At 40.6% G+C, this 25,970-nt stretch overlaps 1 protein-coding gene across 8 annotated transcripts in view; it reads left to right on the plus strand.

The window, feature by feature from the left end:
- Positions 1-25,970, plus strand: part of NINL (ninein like) — a 221,110-nt gene that overhangs the window by 126,547 nt on the left and 68,593 nt on the right. For 7 of the 8 annotated variants that reach the window (XM_036009413.1, XM_028523570.2, XM_036009414.1 and 4 more), the window contains 3 exons: positions 20,150-20,320; positions 23,831-23,967; positions 25,256-25,396. In XM_036009413.1, the coding sequence (XP_035865306.1) occupies positions 20,150-20,320; positions 23,831-23,967; positions 25,256-25,396 (449 nt within the window). The remainder of the gene's footprint in view (positions 1-20,149; positions 20,321-23,830; positions 23,968-25,255; positions 25,397-25,970) is intronic. The other variant, XM_036009416.1, reaches the window with a different exon arrangement.

A 25,970-nucleotide genomic window follows, 5' to 3' on the forward strand; every position in this document is an offset into this window, starting at 1 on the left:
GGATCACTGACTGCTCCAAACAGGTTGTCCAGGGCTAGTCACAGGCAGCATTTGACATAGGTTTGCATCAGAGTCATTCTAAACAGACCCAGAGGCAACACACTCAGTGGCCAGCCTCAGACAACAACAGAACAGAATCCAATAAGCTTCACAAGCAGCATTTCCACAGAGAGATACTATAAGCACTAAAACCTTCTGAAGCAAAGTCTGCTTCTTGTGATCAGAACCTGCATAGCAGCTTGCATACTGAGTTGGAGGTTGAGCCTCATAGTCAGCCAGACTGAGGGTCAGTCCCATGCACAAATGAACTAATAGCAAACAAGACTCAACAACAGGAAGGTCCCAATAATGTGCACAAGAGACATTCCTAGAACACCAAGCTCAGGTGATCAGGAAGATTGCTCTACTGGGTCCCACAGGGCACCTACTATATAAGCCCACCCTAAAAAGACTAGGAGTCATAGTGGATCTACCTAATACCAAGAAACAAACACAAAGAGGCAGCCAAAATGGGGAAACAAAGAAACGTGCCCCAAATGAAATAACAGGAGAATTCTACAGAGAAAGAGCTAAATGAAATGGAGGCAAGCAATTTATCAGATATAGAGTGCAAAGTAATGGTTATAAGGTAGGTCAACAGCATGAAACAGGAAATAGAAACCATAAACAAGGACCAGAAAGAAGTGAAAAATACAATATCTGAAATGCAGACTACACAGGAAGGAATAAATAATAGGTTGGATGAAGCAGAGGATTGAATCAGCTATTTGGAAGACAAGGTAGAAAAACACACCCAATCAGAGGAGCATAAAGAAAAAATAATTTTTAAAAATGAGGATAGTTTAAGGGACCTTTGAGACAACATGAGTCATAAAAACATCTGCATCACAGGGGCATCAGAGGGAGAAGGGAGAGAGCAAGGGATCAAGAACCTATTTGAAGAAATAATGACTGAAAATTTCCCTAACCTGGTGAAGGAAAAAGGCACTAAAGTCCAGGAAGTGCGGAGAGTCCTAAAGAAGATTTACCCAAATAGGCCTGAAACAAGACACATCATAATATAAATGGAAAAGATTAAAGGCAGGAGGGAATCTTAAAAGCCACAAGAGAAAGACAGTTTGTTACCTACAAGGGAGCTTCATAAGACTATCAACTGATTTCTCAACAGAAACACTTCAGGCAAGAAGGGAATGACATGAAATAAAATGATTAAAAGCAATGACCTATAGTCAAGACTACTTTACCCAGTAAGGCTATCTTTTAAAATTGAAGGAAAAATAATGAGCTTCCTAGACAAGAAAAAGCTAAAGGGGTTTGTTACCACCAAACAAAAATTACAAGAGATGTTAAAGGATCTGCTTTAAGAAGGAGAAGGGAGGAGGAAGTAGAGGAGGATAGAGAAGAATGTAGTTGACTCTGTGGAGGTCACGGTCAAAAAAATTACAGTGTAGGTTGCCTGTATCTGAGAAACACATTCATTACTACTATGTGCTCATGTGAAAAAAATATTTAAAACGCTGCAAATTTCTATTATATTTATATAATAAAATACATGATTTTTAAGTTTATTTTCAGTTACAATCTAGAAATTATTAAACAAATTTAGAAACATAAAGAATAAAAATTTTTTTTCAAATACTGAAAACATGGATATTGCTAAAAATACAACCAAAAATGTCTTTAACATTGATCAGAGTCTTCAATAGTTGGCTTTGCAAAACATTTGTAACAGTCATCACAAGCAATATTGCTATGCTCAAGGCATAAATACTTCTCACAAAACTTGCAAAAATATTTTGATAAGCAACTTGTTTTGGATGCATAGCACCTAACACATCTCTTTTTCTTTTTCTGCTTGTTGAGGGAGTTGTATATATGTATATATGTTGTCATTAGAATTTCTTTAAATTTGTGTTTGACATTGAAGTTTCAGGTATAAAGGCTTATGTACACCTATAGCGATTTCTGAACACCTTTTCATATGCTCTGACACTAACCATATTATGAGATTTCTATTAAATATCCTGTGCCTTATTTTCACATGGCTGTTCAGCATAGCAATAGTCTGAGCATTTATTCCTGCAATATTCAGAATTGTGTAGAATGTAATCATAAGCCATCTTCTGATGTCCCTGGCCACATTATATGTATCTATTATGTGGTCCACAGTGTCAATTCCTGATTTGTTTGGTTGTAATGTTCTATTATATCAGGTTTCTGTGAATCTGAATTTATGGTGTCATTGAAATACCTACTTGAAACTAAAATTGCATTTTTTCCTTTTTTGGTGCAATCTGCACCAAAAGCAAATAAGTTGGATTTTTTAGGATTGTTTTTAGAAGACACAAATTCAAGGGATAATTGGGGTTTATTCTTACAAAGAGTACCTACATACGAAAGTCACTTCTTTTTCAAATCAGAGATAAAATTTATGTCAACGAAGTAGTCATTTGCTATAATACTACATCTTTTTTTTTTTTAGATTTTATTTATTTTTAGAGAGAGGGAAAGGAGGGAGAAAGATAGGGAAAGAAACATCAGTGTGTGGTTGCTTCTCAGGAGTCCCCCACTGGGGATCTAGCCTGCAACCCAGGCACGTGCCCTGAGTGGGAATTGAACCTGTCACCCTTTGGTTCACAGACCGGCACTCAATCCTCTGAGCCACACCAACCAGGGCTAATACTACATCTTGATGAAGAAATGGGTTCTGTAAGTCTCTTGATCTGCTGGTTTATAACTAATCAAGTAAGGACCTTTGGGCTGCTTACCAGCATATATTTCAAGATTTCCTGTGTAAAATACTTTTGAATCAACCACAGCAAACATTTTTATATTTACTGGGCTTGGATGGAATGTATTGTCTAAACCTACATTTACCACTAAATCCAGGTAACATTTCATCTATTGTTACATTCTGTTCCATAAAGAAACATAATTAACAATTTTCTACAAATGCTGAGAAAATGTCTTCCACAATCGCTAATATGTCCACTTTCAGGTATTCTAAGTGAGTAAGTTTGTCATCACCTGATACAATTATGAATAAATTTAAATCCCCATAAAGATATTGGAAGTCTAAAAAGTTCAGTCCCACTACCATCTGTAGCCCATAAGCCCTGCAAATTTAGCCAATTGCTGCGATGTAAACCAGCTAGATATGAGGCCTAAAAATGCTTTCCATTTGATTTTGTCTATTTGTTTAGCATCTTTTTCTCATGAAAACCAACTTGAAATAGAATTGATGTATTTTATTTGTATATAATAAGATTAGGTCTAAAATACCATTTGTGATAAAGCAGTTCCAAGTTTCAAGTAATATCTTGGCATTTTTTTATCTTTGGCCTAACAGAAGTTGACACAAAATAATCTGTGGCTGTTTTCTAATTTGTCTTCTTATTGGATTTTCCCTCCATTTTGATTCATTATCCCTTCCAAAAAATACTCTTTATTCATGTCTAATTCATCTTCACTTTCTTCACTAGAAATATTTTGCTTGGAATCCAAATCTTACGAACAAACTTCTACATGATCTTCATCTTCTAAATCATTTTAATTTTCACATTCAACTCTATCATTCTCATCACCAGACTTGAGTAAGCATTCACTGAAGTTCTTTAATATCTTTTAGATTATCAAATTGATGTAATTTCCAGCCATTTTCAGTGCTAAATGAAAATAAAAAACATAACACTGACTTCGAAGTTCACGGAAAACAAAACAGCTACACCAACACTGACTTCGAAGTTTGCAGTATCTCTCAGAGACAATTTACTATAGAATATTACACACCCTTATGAAACATGTGTTGTAACCAAACTGACAGCTTAAATGTTATGGCTTAACATTAATAATGTACAAATGCGCAGCTAGTGATGACATTGAACATGTGCATCTGATGCATGTAACAAAGTTTAAGGATAGAGTTTGTATCTCTCAGATCAGCCTCAATCTCCACTGGGTTAGAAGAGTAAAATGGCAATTATATACCTGTCAGTAGTCACTTTCAGTTTAAATGGCTTAAATGCTCCAATCAAAAGCCATAGGGTAGCTGAATGGATAAGAAAACAGGACTCATATATAAGCTGTCTACAAGAGACTCACCTCAGAACAAAAGACACACACAGATTAAAAGTAAAGGGATGGGGAAGATTTCATGCAAATGGAAAGAGAAAAAAGCTGGAGTAGAAATATTTATATCTCACAATATAGATTTTATTTTTCTATAAAGATTTTATTTACTCTTTGGCGGGGGGAAGGAAGGGAGAAAGAGACAGAGAAACACTAATGTGAGAGAGAAACATCAATTAATTGTCTCACACATGCCTGGACCAGGGACTGAACCTGCAACCTAGGCATGTGCCCTGGCTTGGAATGGAACCAGCCACCACTTGTCTCATGGCACAACACCCAAGCAACTGAGCACAGCAGTCAGGGCTGACATTATGTAATTTAAAACAAAGGCTGTAGTAAGAGACAAAGAAAGACACTAATAATGATAAAGGAAGCAATGAAACAAGAGGATATAACCACTGTAAACATTTATGCACCCAACATAGGAGCACCTAAATATGTAAAGCAAATCTTGATGGGAGAGATTGACAGTACAATTAGTCATAGCAGGGGATTTAAACACCCCATTGACATCAATGAATAGATCTGCCAGACCACAAAAAAAAAAATCAACAGGGAAATGGTGGACTTAAATGACCCTATAGATCAGATGGATTTAATTGATATCTTTAGGGCATTTCACTTGAAGGCAGCAGACTACAAATTCTTTTCTAAAGCACCTGGAATATTGTCTAGGGTAAGACTACATGTTAGATGCCAAAACAAGCCTCAATAAATTTAAGAAAATTGAAATCATATCAAGTATCTTCTCTGACCACAATGGTATGGAACTAGAAATCAATCACAAGATAAAAAACCTGAAAAACACACAAAGGCATGGAAGGTAAATAACCTGTTACTAAATGGTGAATGGAGCTAATGAGATTAAGGAAGAAATCAAAAGATACCATGAAACAAATGAAAGTGAGGACACAGCAACCTATAATCTGTGGGCTACTGGGAAAGCAGTCCCAAGAGGGATATTCATTGCACTACAGCCCTATCTCAAGAAACAAGAAAAATCTCAAATAAACAATTTAACTCAACACATAAAGGAAATGACAAAGAACAACAGACAAAGCTCAAAGTGAGTAGAAGGAAAGAAAATAATAAAAATCAGAGCAGAAGAAAATGAAATAGGTTCTAAAAAAAAAAATACCTTCCAGAAGTGGGATCATTGGATCAACAGGCAGATCCATTTTTAATTTTTGAAGTATCTCCATACTGCTTTCCACAGTGGCTGCACCAACCTGCATGCCACACCAACAGTGCAAAAGGGTTCCCCTTTCTCCACAACTTCACCAACACTTGTTTGTTGATTTGTTGATGATAGCCACTCTGACAGGTGTGAGGTGATATATCTGTCTCATTGTGGTTTTAATTTGCATTTCCTTAATGATTAGTGACATGGAACATTTTCTCATATGTCTATTGGTCCTCTGGAGAAATGTCTATTTAGGTCCTTTGACCATTTTTTAATTGAATTGTTTGTTTTTTCGGTGTTAAGTTTTGTAAGTTCTTTATAAATGTTGAATATTAACTGCTTATCAGATGTGTTGGTGAATATTTTCTCCCATTCCATGGGTTGTCTTTTAATTTTATTGATGGTTTCCTTAGCTGTGCAAAAACTTTTCAGTTTGATGTAGTCCCATTTGTTTATTTTTTCTTTTGTTTCCCTTGCCTTAGGAGATATCTGAAGAAACCCAAAACACTAATTCAAAAAAACATAGGCACTCTTATGTTCATTACAGTGTTATTTACAATCTCCAAGATGTGGAAGTAGCCTAAGTGTCCACAGTAGATGAGAGTATGAAACAACTATGGGATATTTACCCATTGGGACACTACACAGCTATAAAGAAGTGGGAAAGTTTACCCTCTGCCACAGTGGATGTACCTGGAGAACATTATGCTGAGTGAAATATGCCAATCTGAACATGACAAATGCCATACAATTTTATTCATATATGGATTCTAATGAACAAACTGGACTACCAAGCAAAATAGAAACAGACTCATAGATAGAGAGCAGGATGATAGCTATGGCAAGTGGAGCAGCTTTTAGGGGTGGAGGGATTAAGTGAAAAGGAAAAGAAGTTAAGGACATGGACAACAGTGTGGTAATTGTCACGGGGGGTAATATAAGGAGGGTAAGTGGTAATGGGAAAAATACAGTAAATAAATAAACTATTCACCTAGTATGTGGCAAAAAATAACTGATCAATAAATTAACAGATGTTATTTTTAAAAATAACAGTACAAAAGATCAATGAGACCAATAGCTGATTCTTTGAAAAGATAAAGAAGATTGACAAACCTTTAACCAGACTCATCATTTTAAAGAGAGAACCCAAACAAATAAGAGACAAAAAGAGAAGTAATAACTGCCACAATAGAAATACAAAGATTTGTAAGAAAATATTGTAAACAAATTGGACAATCTGAATGAAATGGATAAATTCCTAGAAATATGAAACCTTCCAAAACTAAATCAGGTATAATCAAAGAATTTGTAGAGACAAATTACAACACTTGAAATTGAAGCAAAAAACAAAACAAAACCCAAAACCTAACAATCAAAAGTCCTGGACTGGATGGCTTCACAGACAAATTTTATCAAACATTTAAAGGAGAACTAACACCTATTCTTTACAAGCTATTCCAGTAAATTCAAGAGGAGGAAAGATTCCCAAGTTCTTTTATGAGGACATTATTCTAATCCTAAAACCAAATAAAGACAGAACAAAGAAAGTTATAGGCCAATATCCCTGATGAACATAGATGCTAAAATCCTCAACAAAATATTAGCAAACCAGATCCAGCAATACATTAAAAAGATTATACATGATGATCAAGTTGGATTTATTTCAGGCATGCAAGGTTGGTACAATATATGCAAGTCAATAAACTTGATACACTACATAAACAAAATGAAGAATAAAAACCATATGATCATGTCAATGGATCTCAAAAAAGCTTTTGAGAAAATTCAGCAAAATGAAAATAGAGGGAACATACCTCAACATAATAAAGGCCATATATAACAAACCCACAGCCAACATCATATTCAATGGACAAAAACAACAAGCATTTCCCTTAATATCAGGGACAAGACAGGTATGTCCACTCTCACCTCTTATTAACATAATACTGGAAGTCCTAGCCACAAAAAGCAGACAAGATGTAAAAGGCATCCAAATTATAGAGCAAGAAGTAAATGTGTCATTATTTTTAGATGACTTGATACTTTACATAAAGAATCCCAGTGATTCCACAAAGAGAAGGACTTGGCCTGATAAATGCATTTAGTAAATTAGAAGGATACAAAATAAATATCTAGACATAAGCTGCATTTTTATGATAATTTTTATTTTATCTTTTTAAACACATTCTACAAATTTCTTTAATATATTTTATTTATTATGCTACTACAGTTGTCACATTTTCCCCCCTTCACTCCCCTCCACCCTGCACAACCGCTCCCACCCACATTCCCCCCCACTTTAGTTCATGTCCATGGGTCATACATACAAGTTCTCTGGCTTCTACATTTCCTGTACTATTCTTACTCTCCCACTATCTATTTTCTACCTACCATCTATACTACTTATTCTCTGTACCTTTCCCCGTCTCTCCCCCTCCCACTCCCCTGTTGAATCTCCATTTCTGTGTTTCTGTTCCTGTTCTAGTTGTTTGCTTGATTTCTTTTTGTTTCAGGTGTGGTTGTTAATAATTGTGAGTTTGCTGACATTTTACTGTACATTTTTTGATCTTCTTTTTCTTAGGTAAGTCCCTTTAACATTTCATATAATAAGGGCTTGGTGATGATGAACTCCTTTAACTTGACCTTATCTGAGAAGCACTTTATCTGCCCTTCCATTTTAAATGAAAGCTTTGCTAGATAAAATAATCTTGGATGTAGGTCCTTGCCTTTCATGACTTGGAATACTTCTTTCCAGTCTCTTCTTGCCTGTAAGGTTTCTTTTGAGAAATCAGCTGATTGTCTTATGGGAATTCCTTTGTAGGTAACTGTCTCCTTTCCTCTTGCTGCTTTTAAGGTTCTCTCCTTATCTTTAATCTTGGGTAGTGTAATTATGATGTGCCTTGGTGTGTGCTTCCTTGGGTCCAACTTCTTTGGGACTGTCTGAGCTTCCTGGACTTCCTGGAAGTCTATTTCCTTTGCCAGATTGGGGAAGTTCTCCTTCATTATTTGTTCACATAGGTTTTCAATTTCTTGCTCTTCCTCTTCTGGTACCCTTATAATTTGGATGTTGGGATGTTTCAAGATATCTTGTAGGTTCCTAAGCCTCTCCTCATTTTTTCAAATTCTTATTTTTTTTTTATTTCTTTCTGATTGGATATTTCTTCTTCTGGTCCACTCCATTGATTTGAGTCCCAGTATCCTTCCCATAACTACTGATTCCCTGTACATTTTCCTTTATTTCACTTAGCATAGCCTTCATTTTTTCATCTAATTTACAGCCAAATTCAACCAATTCTGTGAGCAAGCTGATTACCAGTGTTTTGAACTGTGTGTCTAATAGGTTGGCTACCTCTTCATTGCTTAGTTGTATTTTTTCTGGAGCTTTGATCTGTTCCTCTGTTTTGGCCCTTTTTTTTTTTGTCTTCTTGCGCCTGTTACATAGTAAGGGGCAGAGCCTTAGGTGTTCACCAGGGTGGGGGTAAGCGACATTGCTGTGTTGTGATACTGTGGGGCAGGCGTCCAAGAGGGAACAGTGCTGCTTGCTCCACTCTCTGCTGGATTTCAGTCACTTCCCCCACTTCCCACAAGCAAATTGGACCCTTCTGGTGCTGATTACCATGTGGGTGTGTTTGTGTACATTCTAGGAACCTGTGGGTCTCTCCAACAAACTCTCCTGTGAGACTGGGAGTTTCTCCCACTGCCTCAACCCCCACAGGTGTTTTCAATTGGTGTTTTGAAGCTTCGTTTCCCCATGCTGGGACCCTGGGTTGTGTGGTCTGTCCCGCTCCCCCTTTGTTTCACCTGGCGTATCTGTGCATGAGAGTGGAACCACCTGCTCCACCAGCTGCCGCCGAAGTCTTGCTGGCCAACTGTAGCCTTGCATGCCCCATTCTACAATCTGCCGCCTCTCTGGGTCCACCAGCCACTGCCTTGCTGCGAGTCCACTATGGTTGCCTGATTCCACCCCTCCTATCAGTCTGGATGAATGTGTCTTCTTTAGCTCCTTGGTTGCTGGACTTCCATACAGTTCTATTTTCTGTCAGTTCTGGTTGTTTTTTGTTTTTAAATTGTTGTTGTCCTTTTGGTTGTGTGAGGAGGCATAGTGGGTCTACCTATGCCGCCATCTTTGCCAGAAGTCCATAAGGTGCATTTTTATATGCCAATAATGAACTATCAGAAAAGGAAACCAAGAAAACAGTTTTATTCACAGTTGTTTCAAACAGAATAAAGGACCTAGGAACGTATTTAACCAAAGATGTAAAAGACCTGTACTCAAAATATTATAAGACACAAAGAAATTGAAGAAGATAAAAATAAGTGGAAGTATATACCATGTTCATAGATAGGAAGAATTAACATTATTATAATGTCAATACTACCCAAAGCAATCTAGAGATTCAAAGCAATCCCTATCAAGATATGAATGGCATATTTCACAGAATTAGGGCAAATATTCCAAAAATTTATACAGAACCCCAAAAGACACTGAATACCAATAGCGATCTTGACAAAGAACAATAAAGTAGGAAGAATCACACCAGCTGATATCAAAGGCCATAGGAATCAAAACATCATGGTACTGGCATTAAAACACATATAAATCACTGGAACAGAATAGAGATCTAAGAAATAAATCCATGGCTTTTTAGTCAGTTAATATTTGACAAAGGAAGCAAAACCATACAGTGGGGTAAAGATGGTCTATTCAATAAATAGTGTTGGGAATATTGCACACATGCATGCCAAAAAATGAAACTATACCACCCTCTTACATAATACACAAGAGTAAAATGTAGTGTAGACTTACCGTGTGTAGACTGAAAATCGTAAAAGTCCTGGTAGAAAAAACGTATACAGTAAAATTTCAGATATTTCTTGTAGCAATATTTTTTCTGATAAATCTTCTCAGGCAAAAGAAACAAAAGAAAAAATAAATAAGACTACGTCAAACTAAAAAAGTTTTGGACAGTGAAGGACACCATCAACAAAATGAAAAGACAGTCCACTGAATGGAAGAACATATTTGTCAATGATATATCTGATAAAAGGTTAATATCCAAAATTTATAAAGAACTTATAAAACTCAACATCCAAAAATAAGCCAATTAAAAAATGGTCAAGGTGGGGGGGGGCAGGAAGATGGCAGTGTGGTAGGAGGGAGCGGATTCCCCTTTCCCTATTCACAGGAGAGAAACTGCCTATCTCCGAATGAACAGAACAAGGGGCCAACAATATCACAACATTTATTAAAATAAGACATCAAAAATTGTAGCAGACATTGAAAAACCAGATGGTAAGGAGACTGTTTCAGGATAATAAGGGCCCAGTGATCAGCGCAGGGACCAGGGAGGTTGCAGCCCCCAAGCCCAATACTCACGGGTCTGCCTCAGGGCACCAGGGAGGGCAGAGTCAACCACTACCTCCCCGGCCAAATAAGGATTGAGCAGTACTGGGGGAGGCCTTGTTGCTTGAAGGCAGAGAGAGGGGAGTGAGACTGAGACACAATCACACAGGGGACTCGAGCACCCACACAGCCCTGGAAAGAGTGAGTGCCCCAGCCTGTGCTACCAAGGGTGGCCAGGCCATGTGCCCACACCTCCAACCCAGTGAGAGTGTGGTTCTGTGGAATACCCAGACCACACAGCCCTGAACAAGGAAAGGGCACAGGCGTTTGTGGGTTTCCGGAGCCTGCAGTGGTGAACTCAGGGAAGCACAAGCCCCTTCGGAATTCCCGACTCTCACACCGTGAACCCAGAAAAGAGGAGGGTGCTTCGCAAGAACATGGAGCCCGAGGCAGTGAAATTGGGGGAAGGGCGTGAACCTTGCAGTCCCTGGAGCTTATACTGTGAACCCAGAAAAGACATGGGCGCTCTGCGAAGCCCTGGAGCCTGGGACACCATGGTAGTGAGCTCCGGAGAGCGTGCTTGGGAGCGCACATACCCACACCCAGGGCCCTGAGGGAAGGCATCAGATAGGTTGTGGGGAGAGTGAGTGGCTAGCCCTGGGGATCCTACTCAAGAGACTGACCTAGTTCTGACTGGGAAGAGTGAAAAGCATTCCAAACACCCCTCAGCCTGCTGAAGCCAGCAAGACCAGAAAAACTGGTTTGGCCAGTTAGAAACCAACAAGAGGGATTTATTTTGTTTTTGTTTTATTTTGTTTTGTTGTGGCCGTTGTTGTTTGATTGTTTGATTTCCTCTTGTTTCTTATGTAACTTTTTATTTTTAAATTTTTATTATTTTTATATCTCTCAATTCCTTATGTTTCTCTTCCTTTCATCCTAGTGTTATTCCTTCCACTCCAAATTTATCTCTCCTGCATTCCACCTTCTGCTTTTTTCTTCCTTTTCTTTCTTTTTTTCTTGACCCTGCAAGTTACTGCAAATTTGTATTATCTTTTTCTCATTTTTCTGACCTTTTTTAATTTTAATAGCATTTTGGTATTCTTTTTCTTTCTGCATAATCTTCTCGGCTTGGCTGGTTATACAGTCGTTTGATAGGTTCCCCCTGTTATCTCAGTCACAGTGTGTTGCTAACTTACTGTCCTTCATTTGTGTTCCATTAGTACACCCTCAAGGTTCTATACTCCTTATTCTTGTTATCTAGATCTCATAGATTCTGCCACATGATTATTGCTTTAATATTACTGTTCATAAGACCTATTTCATATAACTGTAAATCGTGCACAACACCCCTCCCAGATCTCAGCCCACTTCCCAATTTCCTGAACCCTATTATTGTAGGGGTTATCTCTATTCTTTTACACACTACTCCTATTTACCATTCTTTATTCCCGCCCTACCTCAGAATCTGACCTCCCACAGCCTCACAGCTTTCTAGATCCAACTAACAATCCTGCCTCCCCAATAAGAGTTTTATCTTCTTTTCATCCTTTCTAAAACGTGGCTAGCAGGGTGGAAGGTCATGGTTAACACTGTAGGTAGCCAAAGAATCCCCAATCTGTTCTCTACTGGCTGCTACTGTAAATATCATAGAATACTCTCTTGCTGTCTTAAACCATTTTGCCTTACTTCTCCAACTGATCACAAAAAAGAGTACGGGGAAGCTGTGAACACAAGAATACCTGAAGGAGACTGCACCTTTGAATCTCACAGGTATTCTACCACAGAAGTTCACACCATAAACCCAGGGAACCAGAACAGATCAATTTAAGAAACAGACACTAACAAGAAGAGTCTCACAAACAATGAGAAGACAAAGTAACAATCCCCAAATGAAGGCAAAGGAGGAAGCCTCAGAAAGAATGCTAAATGAAATAGAGGCAACTCAACTATCAGATATTGAGTTCAAAGAAATGATTATCAGGAAGCTCAATGAGCTCACAATGAGCTACCAGAAACTACAGGGAAGCTAAAACAAACTCACTGCAAACTATATCAACATGAAATAGGAAATAGAAACTATCAACAAGGGCCAAGAGGAAATGAAGAATACAATTTCTGAACTGAAGAACACAGTAGAAGGAATGAAAAGCAGGATCAATGAAGCAGAAGATCGGATCAGTGAACTGGAAGACAAAGTAGGAAAAAACACCCAGAAAGAGCAAGAAAAGGAAAAGAGGCTCAGAAAGAATGAAGAGGGATTAAGAGAAATGCAAGACAATGTGAAACGTAATACTATCCATATAATGGGGATACAGGAAGGAGAAGAAGAAGACCAAGGGATAGAAAACCTATTTTAAAGAGTAATGATGGAAAGCTTTCCTAACTTGATGAGAGAAAAAGTCACACATATCCAGGAAACACAGAGAGTCCCAATCAAGAGGAACCCAAAGAGGCCCACCTCAAGACACATCATAATTAAAATGGCAAAATTTCAAGACAAAGAGAGAATCTTAAAGGCAGCAAAGGAGAAACAGGAAGTAACATACACAGAAGCCCCAAGAAGGCTAGCAGCTGACTTCTCAATGGGAACACTCCGAGCCAGAAGAGAATGGCAAGAAATATTGCAAGTAATAAGAACCAGAGGTCTGCAACCAAGGCTACTTTACCCAGCAAGCCTCTCAATCAAGATAGAAGGCCAAATAAGGAGCTTCCCAGACAAAAGAAGTCTACAAGAATACACCTCCACTAAACCAGCTCTGCAAGAGATGCTAAATGGACTGCTTTAAGGAAAGGAACAAAGAGAGAGAGAGAGAGAGAGAGAGAGAGAGAGAGAGAGAGAGAGAGAGAGAGGTACATAAATGGCAATGAATAAATACCTATCATTAATTACCTTAAACGTAAGTGGATTGAATGCTCCAATCAAAAGACATAGAATAGCTGAATGGAAAGAAAATATGACCCACACATATGCTGCCTACAAGAGACTCACCACAGGATAAAAGACCCACACAGACTGAAAGTGAAGGACTGGAAACAAATTGTCCAAGCAAACGGACATGGAAAATAAGCCCGGGTAGCAGTACTCATATCAGGCAAAATAGACTTCCAGAAAAACCCTGTAAAGAGAGACCCAGAAGGTCACTTCACAATACTTAAGGGAAAAATCCACCAAGAAGACATAAATATTGTAAATATATATGCCCCCAACATAAGAGCACCCAAATACATAAGGAAAATCTTAGAGAACTTCAAGGAAGATATTCACAGCAATACATTATAGTGGGGAATTTTAACACCCCACTGTCCAAAATGGACAGATCTTGCAAACAAAATATCAACAAAGATATTGAGGCATTGACCAATGCCCTACATGAAATGGACATAACTGATATATACAGAGCCCTCCATCCCAAAGAAGCAAAATACACAGTCTTTTTGAATGCACATGGAACAATTTCAAAGATAGGCCACATGATAGGCCTCAGCAATTTCAAGAAAATTGAAATCATACCAAGCATTTTCTCAGATCACAAGAGACTGAAACTAGAATCCAACCCCAAAGCAAAAACCCCAAAACACTCAAAGTCATGGAGATTGAATAGCATGTGATTAAAGAATGAATGGGTCAAGAATGAAATTAGGGAATAAATCAAAAGGTTTCTGGAAACAAATGAAAATGAAGTCACAACAACCCAAAACTTATGGGACACAGCAAAGGCTGTCCTGAGAGGGAAGTTCATAGCAATACAGGCCTACCTGAAAAAGGTAGAAACATTTCAAGCAAACAACCTAAACCTACGTCTACAAGAACTCTAGGAACAACAACAAAGACAGCCCAGAGAAAGTAGAAGGAAGGAAATAAGCAAGATCAGAGCAGAGTTAAATGACATAGAGACTAAAAGCACAATTCTAAGGATCAAGGAATCCAGGAACTGGTTCTTTGAAAAGATAAACAAAATCGACAAGCCTTTAAGCAGACTCATCAAGAAAAAAAGAGAGAAAACCCAAATAAGCACAATCAGAAATGAAAGAGGAGAGATTGCAACTGACACCACAGAAATACAAAGGATTGTAAGCAATTACTTTGAAGAACTGTATGCCAAGAAATTAGAAAACCTAGGTGAAATGGACAAATTTCTCAAAAAATATAATCTTCCAAAACTCAATGAAGAAGAAGCAGAAAGCCTGAACAGACCAATAATAGCAAAAGAAATTGAAGCAGTAATCAAAAAACTCCTGACACACAAAAGCCCTGGACCAGATGATTTCACAGGAGAATTGTACAAAGCATTTAAGGAAGAGCTAACCCCTATCCTTCACAGACTGTTCAAAAATATCCAAAAAGATGGAAGACTCCCAAACTCTTTTTATGAGGCCAACATTATCCTAATTCCAAAACCAGATAAAGACACAACAAAGAAAGAAAACTTCAGGCCAATATCGCTGATGAACACTGACACTAAAATCCTCAACAAAATACTGGCAAGCCGCATCCAACAATACATTTAAAAGATCATACACCATGACCAAGTGGGATTCATTCCAGGGATGCAAGGATGGTACAATATTGACAAATCAGTAAATGTAATACATCACATAAACAAAAGGAAAGACAAAAAAATCACATGATCATATCAATAGATGCAGAAAAAGCTTTTGGTAAGGTACGACACCCATTTATGATAAAAACGCTCTGCAAAGTGGGAATAGAGGGATATTAAAGGCCATGTGGGAGAGACCTACAACCAACATTATACTCAGTGGACAAAAAGTAAAAACTTTCTCAGTAAGATCAGTAACAAGACAAGGCTGTCCACTTTCACCACTTCTATTCAATATAGTACTAGAAGTTTTAGCTGCAGTGATCACACAAGAAAAAGAACTAAAAGGCATCCAAATCAGAAAGGAGGAAACAAAACTGTAACTTTTTGCAGATGACATTATAGTGTCCATAGAAAATCCTGTAGACTTGGCAGAAAAACTTCTTGACCTAATAAATTACGTTGGCAAAACAGCAGGATACAAAGTCAATATCCAGAAATCAAAGGCATTTCTGTAAACCATCAAAGGATTAACAGCAGAAGCAGAAATGAAGAAAAAAAATCCCATTTGTAATAGCAAAAAGAAAAATAAAACCTAGGAATAAACCTAACGAAAGAGGTAAAAGACCTGTATTCAGAAAACTATATAACACTGAGGAAAGAAATCAAGGAAGACACAAATGGAAACATATATCATGTTCATGGATTGGAAGAATTAACATCATCAAAATGTCCATACTACCCAAAGCAATTTACACATTCAGTGCAATACCTATTAAAGTATGAATGGCTTATATCACTGACGTAGAACAAACAGTTCAAAAATTTATATGGAACCAAAATGACTCCAAATACCTGCTGCAATTTTTAGAAAGAAGGGTAAAGTAGGATGGATCACAATACCTGACACTAAGCTATACTACAAGACCATTGTAATCAAAACAGCCTGGTAGTGGCATAAAAACAGGCACATAGACCGATGGAACAGAACAGAGAGCTCAGAATTAAACCCAAGTCTCTGTGGTCAATTAATATTTGACAAAGGGGGCACCAACATAAAATGGAATAAAAATAGCCCTTTCAACAAATGGTGTTGGGAGAACTGGACAGCTACGTGCAAAAAAATGAAACTGGAGTACCAACTTACACCTTATACAAAAATAAATTCAAGGTGGATGAAAGACTTAAATATAAACCGTGACACCATTAAAGTCCTAGAGGAGAACATAGGTAGTAACATCTGAGGTATTTCACGCAGAAAGTTTTTTATTCACATGTTCCCTAGAGCAAGGGACATAAAGGAAAGAATAAAAAAAAATGAGACCTCATCAAAATAAAAAGCTTCTGGATGGCTAAATAAAACAGTATTAAAATTAAAGGAGAACCTACTGTATGGGAAATCATTTTTGCCAATCATTCCTCAGACAAGGGTTTTATCTCCAAAATATATAAAGAACTTGCACGATTCCACCGTAAGAAGACAAGCAACCCAATTAAAAAAATGGGCAAAGGACTTGAACAGACACTTCTCCAAGGAGGACATACAGAGGATCCAGGGAGGACACACAGAGGATGCAGAGACACATGAAAAATGCTCAGCATTGCTAGCTATTAGAGAGATGCAAATTAAAACCACAATGATATACCAGTCAGAATGGCCATTATAAACAAAGCAACAAACAGCAAGTGTTGGAGAGGTTGTGGAGAAAATGGGACCCTAGTGCACTGTTGGTGGGACTGCAAACTGGTACAACCACTGTGGAAAAGAGTTTGGAACTTCCTCAGAAAACTAAAAATGGATCTGCCTTTTGACCCAGCAGTTCTACTGCTGGGACTATATCCTAAGAACCCTGAAACACCAATACAAAAGAACCTTTGCACCCTAATGTTCATAGCAGCACAATTTACAATAGCTAAGTGCTGGAAGCAACCTAGATGCCCATCAGTAAATGAATGGATCCTAAAACTATGGTTCATTTACACAATGGAATTCTATGCAGCTCAAGGAAAGAAGGAGCTCCTACCTTTTGCAACAGTATGGATGGACCTGGAAAGCATTATGGTAAGCGTAAGAATCCAGGCAGTGAAAGACAAATATCATATGATCTGACCTTTAACAGGAAACTAATCAATAAAACAAACAAGCAAGCAAAATATAACCAAAGACACTGAAATTGATAACAGACTGACAGTGACCAGAGGGGAGAGAAGGGGGAATTTCAAGGGAGGATGGGAAGGGTTTATAGGAACAAATATAGAGGACACATGGACAAAAACTAGTGGAGGGGGTGGTAATGGGATGGAAGTGGGGAAGGATGTGTGCATGGGCTGGAATGGGAGTAAAAGGCAGAAAACTGTACTTGAACAATGGTTAAAATTAAAAAAAAAAAAAACTGTCAAAGGACCTGAATAGACACTTCTCTATAGAGGACATACAGATGGCCAATAGACATATGAAAATATGCCTAACATAACTAATCATCAGAGAAACGTAAATTAAAATTACAATGAGATACATCATCACACCTGTCAGACTGGCTATCATCAGTAAATCAACAGAAAGTATTGGTGAGGCTGTGGACAAAAGGAAACCTTTGTGTACTGTTGGTGGAAATTCAGATTGGTCTCAGCCACTCTGGAAAGCAGTTACCTCAAAAAATTAAAAAATGGAACTGCGTTATGACCCAGCAATTCCAATTCCTGGAATTTATGTGACACAACACAAAACACTAATTCAAAAGAATGTATGTACTCCTATATTCACTGTAGCATCATTTACAGTAGCCAAAATTTGGAAGTAGCCCGAATTTTCATCAGTAGATTGGTGGGTTAGAAGGCTGTGGTACATTTACCTAATGGAATACCACTTAGCCATTAGAAAGAAGGAAATTTTATCATTTATGACAGCATGGATGAATGGATGGTCCTGGAAAGCATTATACTAAGTAAGATAAGCCAGTGAGAGAAAGACAAGTGCCATATTTCACTCATATGTGGAAGCAAACTAGAGAGAGACTCATACATAGAGAATAGGCTTACAGCAGTTGAGGTGGTGAGGCCAGGTGTGGTCGTGGGAGGAATTGAGCAAAAAAGAAAAAGAGAAAAATCTCATGGATGTTGACAACAGTGTGGTGATTGCCAGGGATGGGGGAGTGGGGAGAGGAAGGAAGAAATAGGAGAGATAAATGGTGATGGACCAAGACTTGACTTGGGGTACTGAACCCACAGTACAGTGTACAGATGATGTGTTCTAGAAATGTGCACCTGAAACCTGTATAACTTTGTTAATCATCCCAGTAAATTTAATAAAAAGGAAAAACTAGGAGAGCAGTGGGAAGTTATCAGGCCGCATATTGCAGGTCAGAGACTGCAGTAAAGTCCCATTAGTCATGCTCAGAGCTAGTGGAGGGTGATTGCCTCCTCTAAGGTGGAGCCACTCCTCTTCCCATTTACTGATATGGAAACACAACTGGAGAGGGGTTTGAGCCATGGGAGCAGGAGCCAGGCTAAGTAGGACCCCCACCATTGGTCAGATGCCAGTGGCCCAAGCAACAAGACCTGATTGTCCAGGAAGACTGTCCAAGCTGACATGGCTGTAGGGTGGAAGGTGTCACATCATGTGCATGTGGTTCTGGCATCACATAGCAGTGCTTGGCCCTCAGATGTGTGACACAGAGATTTGCCTCAGCTCTGTCTAGGCCTCATGTGGCAGCCCCTGTTCCCAAGCTCACAGTTCTCAGAGAGGAAGCAGATGGAGGGAGCTTAGGGTGATATGGCCGCATTTGGGTATCCTGAGTTTCTCCATGGTGGCCATGTATTCTTGAGCTCCCTCTCCCCTTCTGTAAACAAGGTAAAATGCCTGCCTTGTAGGGCTGTAAACTGTCCAGCACAGCTTAGTGAGTACCCAGTCCTTAACTGTTTGTGGAGTGGTAGGGACACAGCTGAGAGTACATGAGGGCAGGTTGCTGCTATATCCACAGGAGAGGCAGATGATATACAGACTAGTGAGTCCCTGCTGAAAAAGTGGTGCTGTTAGGGGAGGTAGTAGTCTGGCAAGGGAGGGAATGCCATCTGAACAAAGCCCCGAGCAAGAGACCAGCCATGGAAGCATCGGGGGAGTGTTTTAAGCAACTGGACAGGCTTGGAATGTTCAGGAAGAGCAGGGAGCCACTAGAGCCTGTGATGAGGGATGAAAGAAGGCTGGCAAGGATGATGTCCCTGAAGGTGTGGCAGGACCTCAGTGGCCTACAGGAAGGGGCTGCTACTGCTCCTTCCTGTGGCCCTAAACAGCAAATGCTTGCTCTGAATGGCGTCAGCTGGGGCAGAAAATAACAAGGGAAATAATATTTCCCTGTGAATTCTTACAGCACCTAAGCCTAACAGGTCAGCTTTGGGCCAAATTTGTCTGCCTTATCTTAAACTCCCTGAGATTCTGTTTCTGCGTCCTGAGGAAATGTTTGGGCTGTTCCACCTCTTCTCTAACTTTGTTTTGTGTTTATTTCTGCAGAATGCATTTCCTAATTTCCTTCTTTTGCCTGGCCAGGTGTACACCATTACTGATTCAAGGGAAAGATGTTAAACTTCTTCAGGTCTCGCACTAAGCAGTGCATGCTTACCAGTCAGGCCATTGTCTCTTGTGCTGGGACATGTTCTTTGCTCAAGGCCTTGGGTGGATGGTAGGAGAGGAGGTACCTAGGATCCTCAAGAAAGGGTCAAACTGGTATATGAAGGGCTTCTCACACACAGTGGGGAGCAATGCTGTGTGATCTTGGGAATTGTGCAATGGTGCTGTACCTTTGTTTCCTTGTCTGTGAGCTGTTTTTATGAGGCCTCAATGAAATAGTGAAGAGTCAAGCACAGGCTGGTGAGGTACAAAAATGTTAAAAGATGAGCAGACATGCTTCAGGAAAACCTTATGCTCACAGGTGTCTCCCTGTTCCCCATGTGCAGGTCCTGAAGGAGGGTGGCTGCCACACCAGCACAACATCATCTCTCATGTCCATGTGCTCAGGCCCGCACCTCTTCTGCAGCATTGACAATGGCACCGGCTTTGCCTTTCCTGAGCAGCTCATTGCTCTGTGGGCCCAGGAGGGGATTCAGAATGGCAGAGAGGTTCTGCAGGTTTGGAACTAGTCATTCACAGCTCGTCCCAATGGGAGGTGTCCAGGCTGTATGAGGCCAGGCAGGGTACCTGGGGGGCCATCTGCCCACAGAAGAGGCTGGGCAGAGCACCCTGCAGACACAGGGTGTAAGGAACCCCACATAGGGAAGGCCAGTTGGAATCCCTTCTTTAAAAGAATTTTTTGCTATTAAAATATAGGAAATTTTCACCTAAAAGATAATAAATAAAAAGCAGAGGAAACAACAGCCTGAAATGAATCCATTTGAAGATAGGTTTCTTTTTCTAGATGAGGGAGGTCAATCCCACAAATAAGGTGGTGCAGACATCGTTCTTGTGGTGGAGATGTCTCAGTGGACATCACTGCCACAGAAATCTGAGCATTTCTACCCAGAGCTACCAGCCCAGCTTATTGAGCTCTTCTTCTTTCACAGCCCCTGCTCACCCCACACCCTCCTGCACTAGATCAGGCATGGGGAGACTCGCTGCCTGGCTGCCTCCTCCCTAGCTCTTCCATTTTCTTTCAGGGACTGGTCCAGGAGCTGTCCTCAGATAGGGCCAAACCTCTTCCTAGGGGCCAGACATACCTCCCTTGGGGCTACAGGGTCAGACCCTGGGAAAATGCTGGGGGGATGTGTGGTGAGCTAGACTGATTATTTTCATTTCCAAATTTCATCTCCCATTATAACAAAAAATATCAACTCTATAGAAATCTATAAGATAGTAAAGCCTACCCCTCACTTTGCTCCCATTCTCCAGGAGTGGCAACAACTAATGGCTTAGTGGGCATTCATTCTACAGAGCTTTTCCTTGGCACAAAAAAGAAATATGTATTTAGACATTCCAGTTTTTAATTTTTTTTGTAAAATTGGCATTATACTGTGTATCTTGCTAAGTTGTCTTACCTTTTCTTTATTGTTGGACATGTAGGTTTTTCCTATTATAAATCTGGTCATTGAAAATATTGATATATCCTCCTGCTAATAATGCTGGTATATCTGTAGGCTAGATTCCTGAAGTTACACATTTTAACTCTTAACAGGTTCTGTCACATTGCCTCCAAAAATGTCCTTATTAACATGAACAAACAATACATGAAGGATCCCAAAGACAGCCTGTAAGACAGTCTACCTGGATCCTTGGGCCAGACCCTCCTAGGGCTAAACTCAGCTTTTGCCAAGCCTAGCAACCCAGCAGCCTTAGGCAGAACCCAAATGGCAAGGCCAGACCTGGACAGTTGGTCCTCAAAACTTCTGAGAACAAGAGGCTGAGGCCAGATCCCAGGAATTGGCCCTCAGGAAGGGCAAGGATTTAAGGGGCTCACAATTTTCAAATTCTCTCTGAAATCTTGTTCCTGAACCCCTGGCATTTGGAGGTGGGCTGGCTGCCATCATATTCTGATCAATGGTGAGTCTTAACCTTGCCTCTGACATTTCAGAACTTACTTTTTATTGCTTTCCTGTTATCAGAGAATATTTCCCTCTTTTTAAAAATTTGTTGACTTGAGATAGAGAAAGGGACTGAAAGTGAGAGAGACATCACTTTGTTGTTCCACTCATTGCTACATTCATTGGTAGCTTCTTACATATGCCCTAACTGGAGATCAAACCTGCAACGCTGGTATATCAGGACAACAGTCTAACCAGCTGAGCTATCCAGGCAGGACTGAATATTTTCCTTTCTTTAGCAATTTATAATTTACCAGTTACATTCAGGATTTGATCCTATTATATTAAAAGGCAGAGATGTGTATTGAACAGGGCACCAAGCAAGGACTAGTTAAATGTATGACTGTGTTTACTCCTCACACAGCCCTGAAGTTGTTTCCATCTCACTTGACAGGTGGAGTAGCTTCCTGATGATACATAGACAGGGTGGAAGCACCAGCGAGTCTGTCAAGTGGTCTGAGTGCCCTGACACACAAAGTCAGGACCCTTTTGCCCGTGACTCTGGATAACTGCTTACCTGTGAAATCAGTGGTCAGACCTTAGGCTGCTGGCCCTGCCACCAACAACAAGCACACATGCCTGAAAATGGCCTGTTCCTCACCACATGGGTCTCTCCCTAAGGCTGCTTGAGCATCCTCACAACATAGCAGCTGGCTTCCCTGGAGTGTGATACAAGAGAACAAGGAAGAGGCTGCCTGCATTCCATGCCCAAGCCTTTGAAGTCACATGCCATTACTTCTTCCACATGCTGTGGGTTACACAGCTCTCCACTACTCAATGTAGGAGGGGAATACATAGCATAAATACTAAGAGGTGAGGAGCACTGGGGCCATTATAAAAGCTAGTTCCTACCTGTGCCATGGGGTTTTTAATGATTCCGTCTTAATCAGGAAGCTGCTGCTGTGACCAGTTATGTCATGGCACTTTGTCTTGTGAGATTATTGCTGGGAAGTTTGCCCTTGTGTAATAATAGTACCTTGAGCCTCCCAAATTACTCCCTTAATATAATTTCTCTTCAGAATCACTTTGGGAAGCGAGGAAGCAGTAGATGTTCAAGTTTCTATTTTGTAAGTTTAAAAAAAGAACATCCTACATGTGAGCTGAGAATGCTGTGACTCTTTCTCTGTAGGCCCTGATGGGGTGCCTACCATGGACTTGTGTATAAATGTCATGCAAGGAGCCAGAAGTCAAGAACACTCAATGCAAGACTAAAATGCAAATGCGGCTAAGTGCTAGCTGTTGGGCAGTCAAGCAGAGGTCCATATGGGTGTTCTTCTTCCCCCTGTGGTACTATACCTAAAATGAAAATTGTTCTTTTATTTTCAAAATCTAAGGGGGAAAGGCTGCTCCCCTCTCTGAAACTCTTAGCCATGGCTTATCTCTCTCTGATAGATCATTTTTCCACAAACAGAATTACCTTATCCATACATATGTTTTATAGAGACATACCAGACAGGATTCTGCTAGTGTGAAATGGCAAAAACCCAACTTACAATAGCATAAGCAGAGAGAAAGCTCTTAAGGGCCCAACCAAGTGGGACACACAGGAAAAAGATGTAAGGTCTTAGGATCCTTGGCTCTCCACGTTGTTGTTAGGAATCCCTTCCATCCCTCTGCTTGCTTCTTGTTGGTGTTGGCCTCAGGTCTCCTCATTCAGCTTCCCAAGACCTTACAACAACTGATTTCACAAGGAAAAGGCCTCTCTCCCTGAGCCTCCTGTCAATCCCCATGAAGTCCTCTACTTGGGACATGCCCCCTTTTGTGTAAGTCACTTTTCCAGGGAGGGGAGATCTGTCCAACCTGGGTCATACCTACCCCTGAAGCAGTGACTGTGAAGGAGGGAGAACTGGACATTCATAGGGATGAGGTGGGGCTGGTTGGACACCAGAGTTACATGGGTTGGGGAGAGTCATGTATGAGAGGCGCAAAGACTGCTGACTGAAATGTGGGAGGTGCTGCCTATAGTATAGCATGGATCACAGCCTGGACTGACTCTAAGAGAGCTAGGAAATGTTTGGAGAAGCCACTCATCCTGTTTTGTCTGTTGGGCCTTGCTATTTCCAGAGCCTTGACTTCAGTGTGGATGAGAAGGTGAATCTTTTGGAGCTGACCTGGGCCCTTGAGAATGAGCTCATGATGATCCATGGTGCCACTCAGCAGGTGGCTTTGTCCTGCTACCGCCAGGAGCTGAGATTCTGCCAGTAAGAGCCCTAATGTTGTTGGGGTGGGCATGGGGAATCAGTTGGCCCAGCTGGCCTGGTAGGAGGTATCCAAGGACACTGGCATTCTGCCCTCATCTACCCCAAGTAGCCAGTCCCGTGAAGGGGGTTGAACATTTCCCACTGGCTTTTCTTTAGCTGGTGCTCTCAGTGGGACAGTGAAAAAGCTGAACAGTAAGAAAGATGAGGTCTCCTTGTCCCTCAAGTTTTTTCTATATGTGTGGTTTGAGTGAGGCCTGATGGGGTGCCTATCGTGGACTTGTGTATAAATGTCATACAAGGAGCCATAAGTCAAGCAGCAGTGGCTGCTGCTTGGGCTTTTGTGGCCAGATAATTTAAGGGTGACTGGCCTTCTTTCTTACTTGGTAAGAATCTTAGAACTCTATATCAAAGTTCCTTTTAGCAAGATTCCAAAGAGAAGGATTTGAACTTGACACTTATCCCACCTAGTCAGCAGAATGTGCTTCTAAGAGCAGCCAGAGTGCACTCAGGTCTGGGTGGCTGGCTAAAGAGGAAAAAGCAGTATTCTTCAGATATTGTCACCAAATGCTAAGGGACAGGCCAAAAATACATTCCACTTTAATTAGGCTCAGTTTTGATTTAGCCGAATATTCATGCTCAAGGGTGGTGGCCAGGGGGAAGCTCTGTGCTCCTTCAGTGGGAGAAATTGTCACCAGAATAGTGAGTCCTAGGGGTGAATCGAGAGTCTCCTGGCAGGCAGGGGAGGTTGTGACTGGACAGATTGAGGCCCATACATACAGATGGCCTTCTGTTCTGGGTGACTCATTTTATACTCACTCAGATGCCAGGCTATAGGTGTTGGGGCTGTGAACAGACAGGATATTAGATGGCCAGCCTTTTCCCCTCATGTGTCCAACCCCAGATTAGGTGCTGGGGATTCCTAGGGACAAAGTCCCAGCTGTAGACTTGAGGGCACACAGATAAATTCTCATCTGTTCTGTGGCTGTCTGGAGGTGTGGCACACTTTAAGCCTTTAGGCTTGACTTCTTTGGTTCAGAAACCTTCTAGAACTTTCCCTTGGCAATTCATTTAATCTCTCTCTAAGTGTGTACACCTGTAAAATGAGCATAGTAATTGTACAAATCTCTTTAGGAGATGGTTGGTGGTGGCGTGAACTTAGAGCATGGCACAGCACTGGGCCATCCCATGCACCCAGCAAATGCCAGCTCTTTTTATCATTTATGCACACACAGAGCTCACTGACCCCTGAACATGTGTACCATTAACCCTGTTTTTTTTCCTGCGGCAGGGGTCAAGTAGAGCAGATGGTGAGGGAGCGAGACAAGGCAAGGCAGGATCTAGAGAAAGCTGAGAAGAGAAACCTGGAACTTGTGAAAGAAATGGACGATTGCCACTCTACACTGGAACAACTTACAGAGAAGAAGATCAAGTAGGTCCTGCCAGTGGTGTCTGAGCCTAGAGCTGCAGCTTCTTGGCACCAGGGCCAAGCCACATTCCCCAGCCACAGCTGAGGGCAGGTAGTAGATATAGGGCTGCCACTGGCCAAGGCTGTGGTCATAAACACAGCATAAACCCTGTTGCATGTGGCTGTGACACTTGAAGGGTAACACTTTTCTTACAACAGCCCTCTTGGCAAGGTTTGTTGATGTCATGGTATGATGTACATAAAACCCCCACATGATCCTGGGTTGGGTGTAGGGATTTCAAGGGACTTTCACCTGCCCAACTTTTCCTTATATGTGGCTTTTAAGGATAATCCTGATAAGGACTTGCCTTTGCCATGTGCCATGACTATGAAACTCTCACTCTGCAGCCTCATTTTTCATGAGGAAGAGAGGTATCAGGGAGAAATTGAAGGAGCCTATGGGTATACCTGGCTTACCTGGGGCTCTGAGGGTCTGCAGGGCAGGCACAGCAGATAGGAGGGATGTTGATAGCCACATGATGCCAGTTGACTGTATCCTATTAGACCAGGGATGTCAAATTCATTTTCACCAGGGGCC

The sequence above is a fragment of the Phyllostomus discolor genome, chromosome 9 (assembly GCF_004126475.2).
Source record: "Phyllostomus discolor isolate MPI-MPIP mPhyDis1 chromosome 9, mPhyDis1.pri.v3, whole genome shotgun sequence".
NCBI classification, from domain to species: domain Eukaryota; kingdom Metazoa; phylum Chordata; class Mammalia; order Chiroptera; family Phyllostomidae; genus Phyllostomus; species Phyllostomus discolor.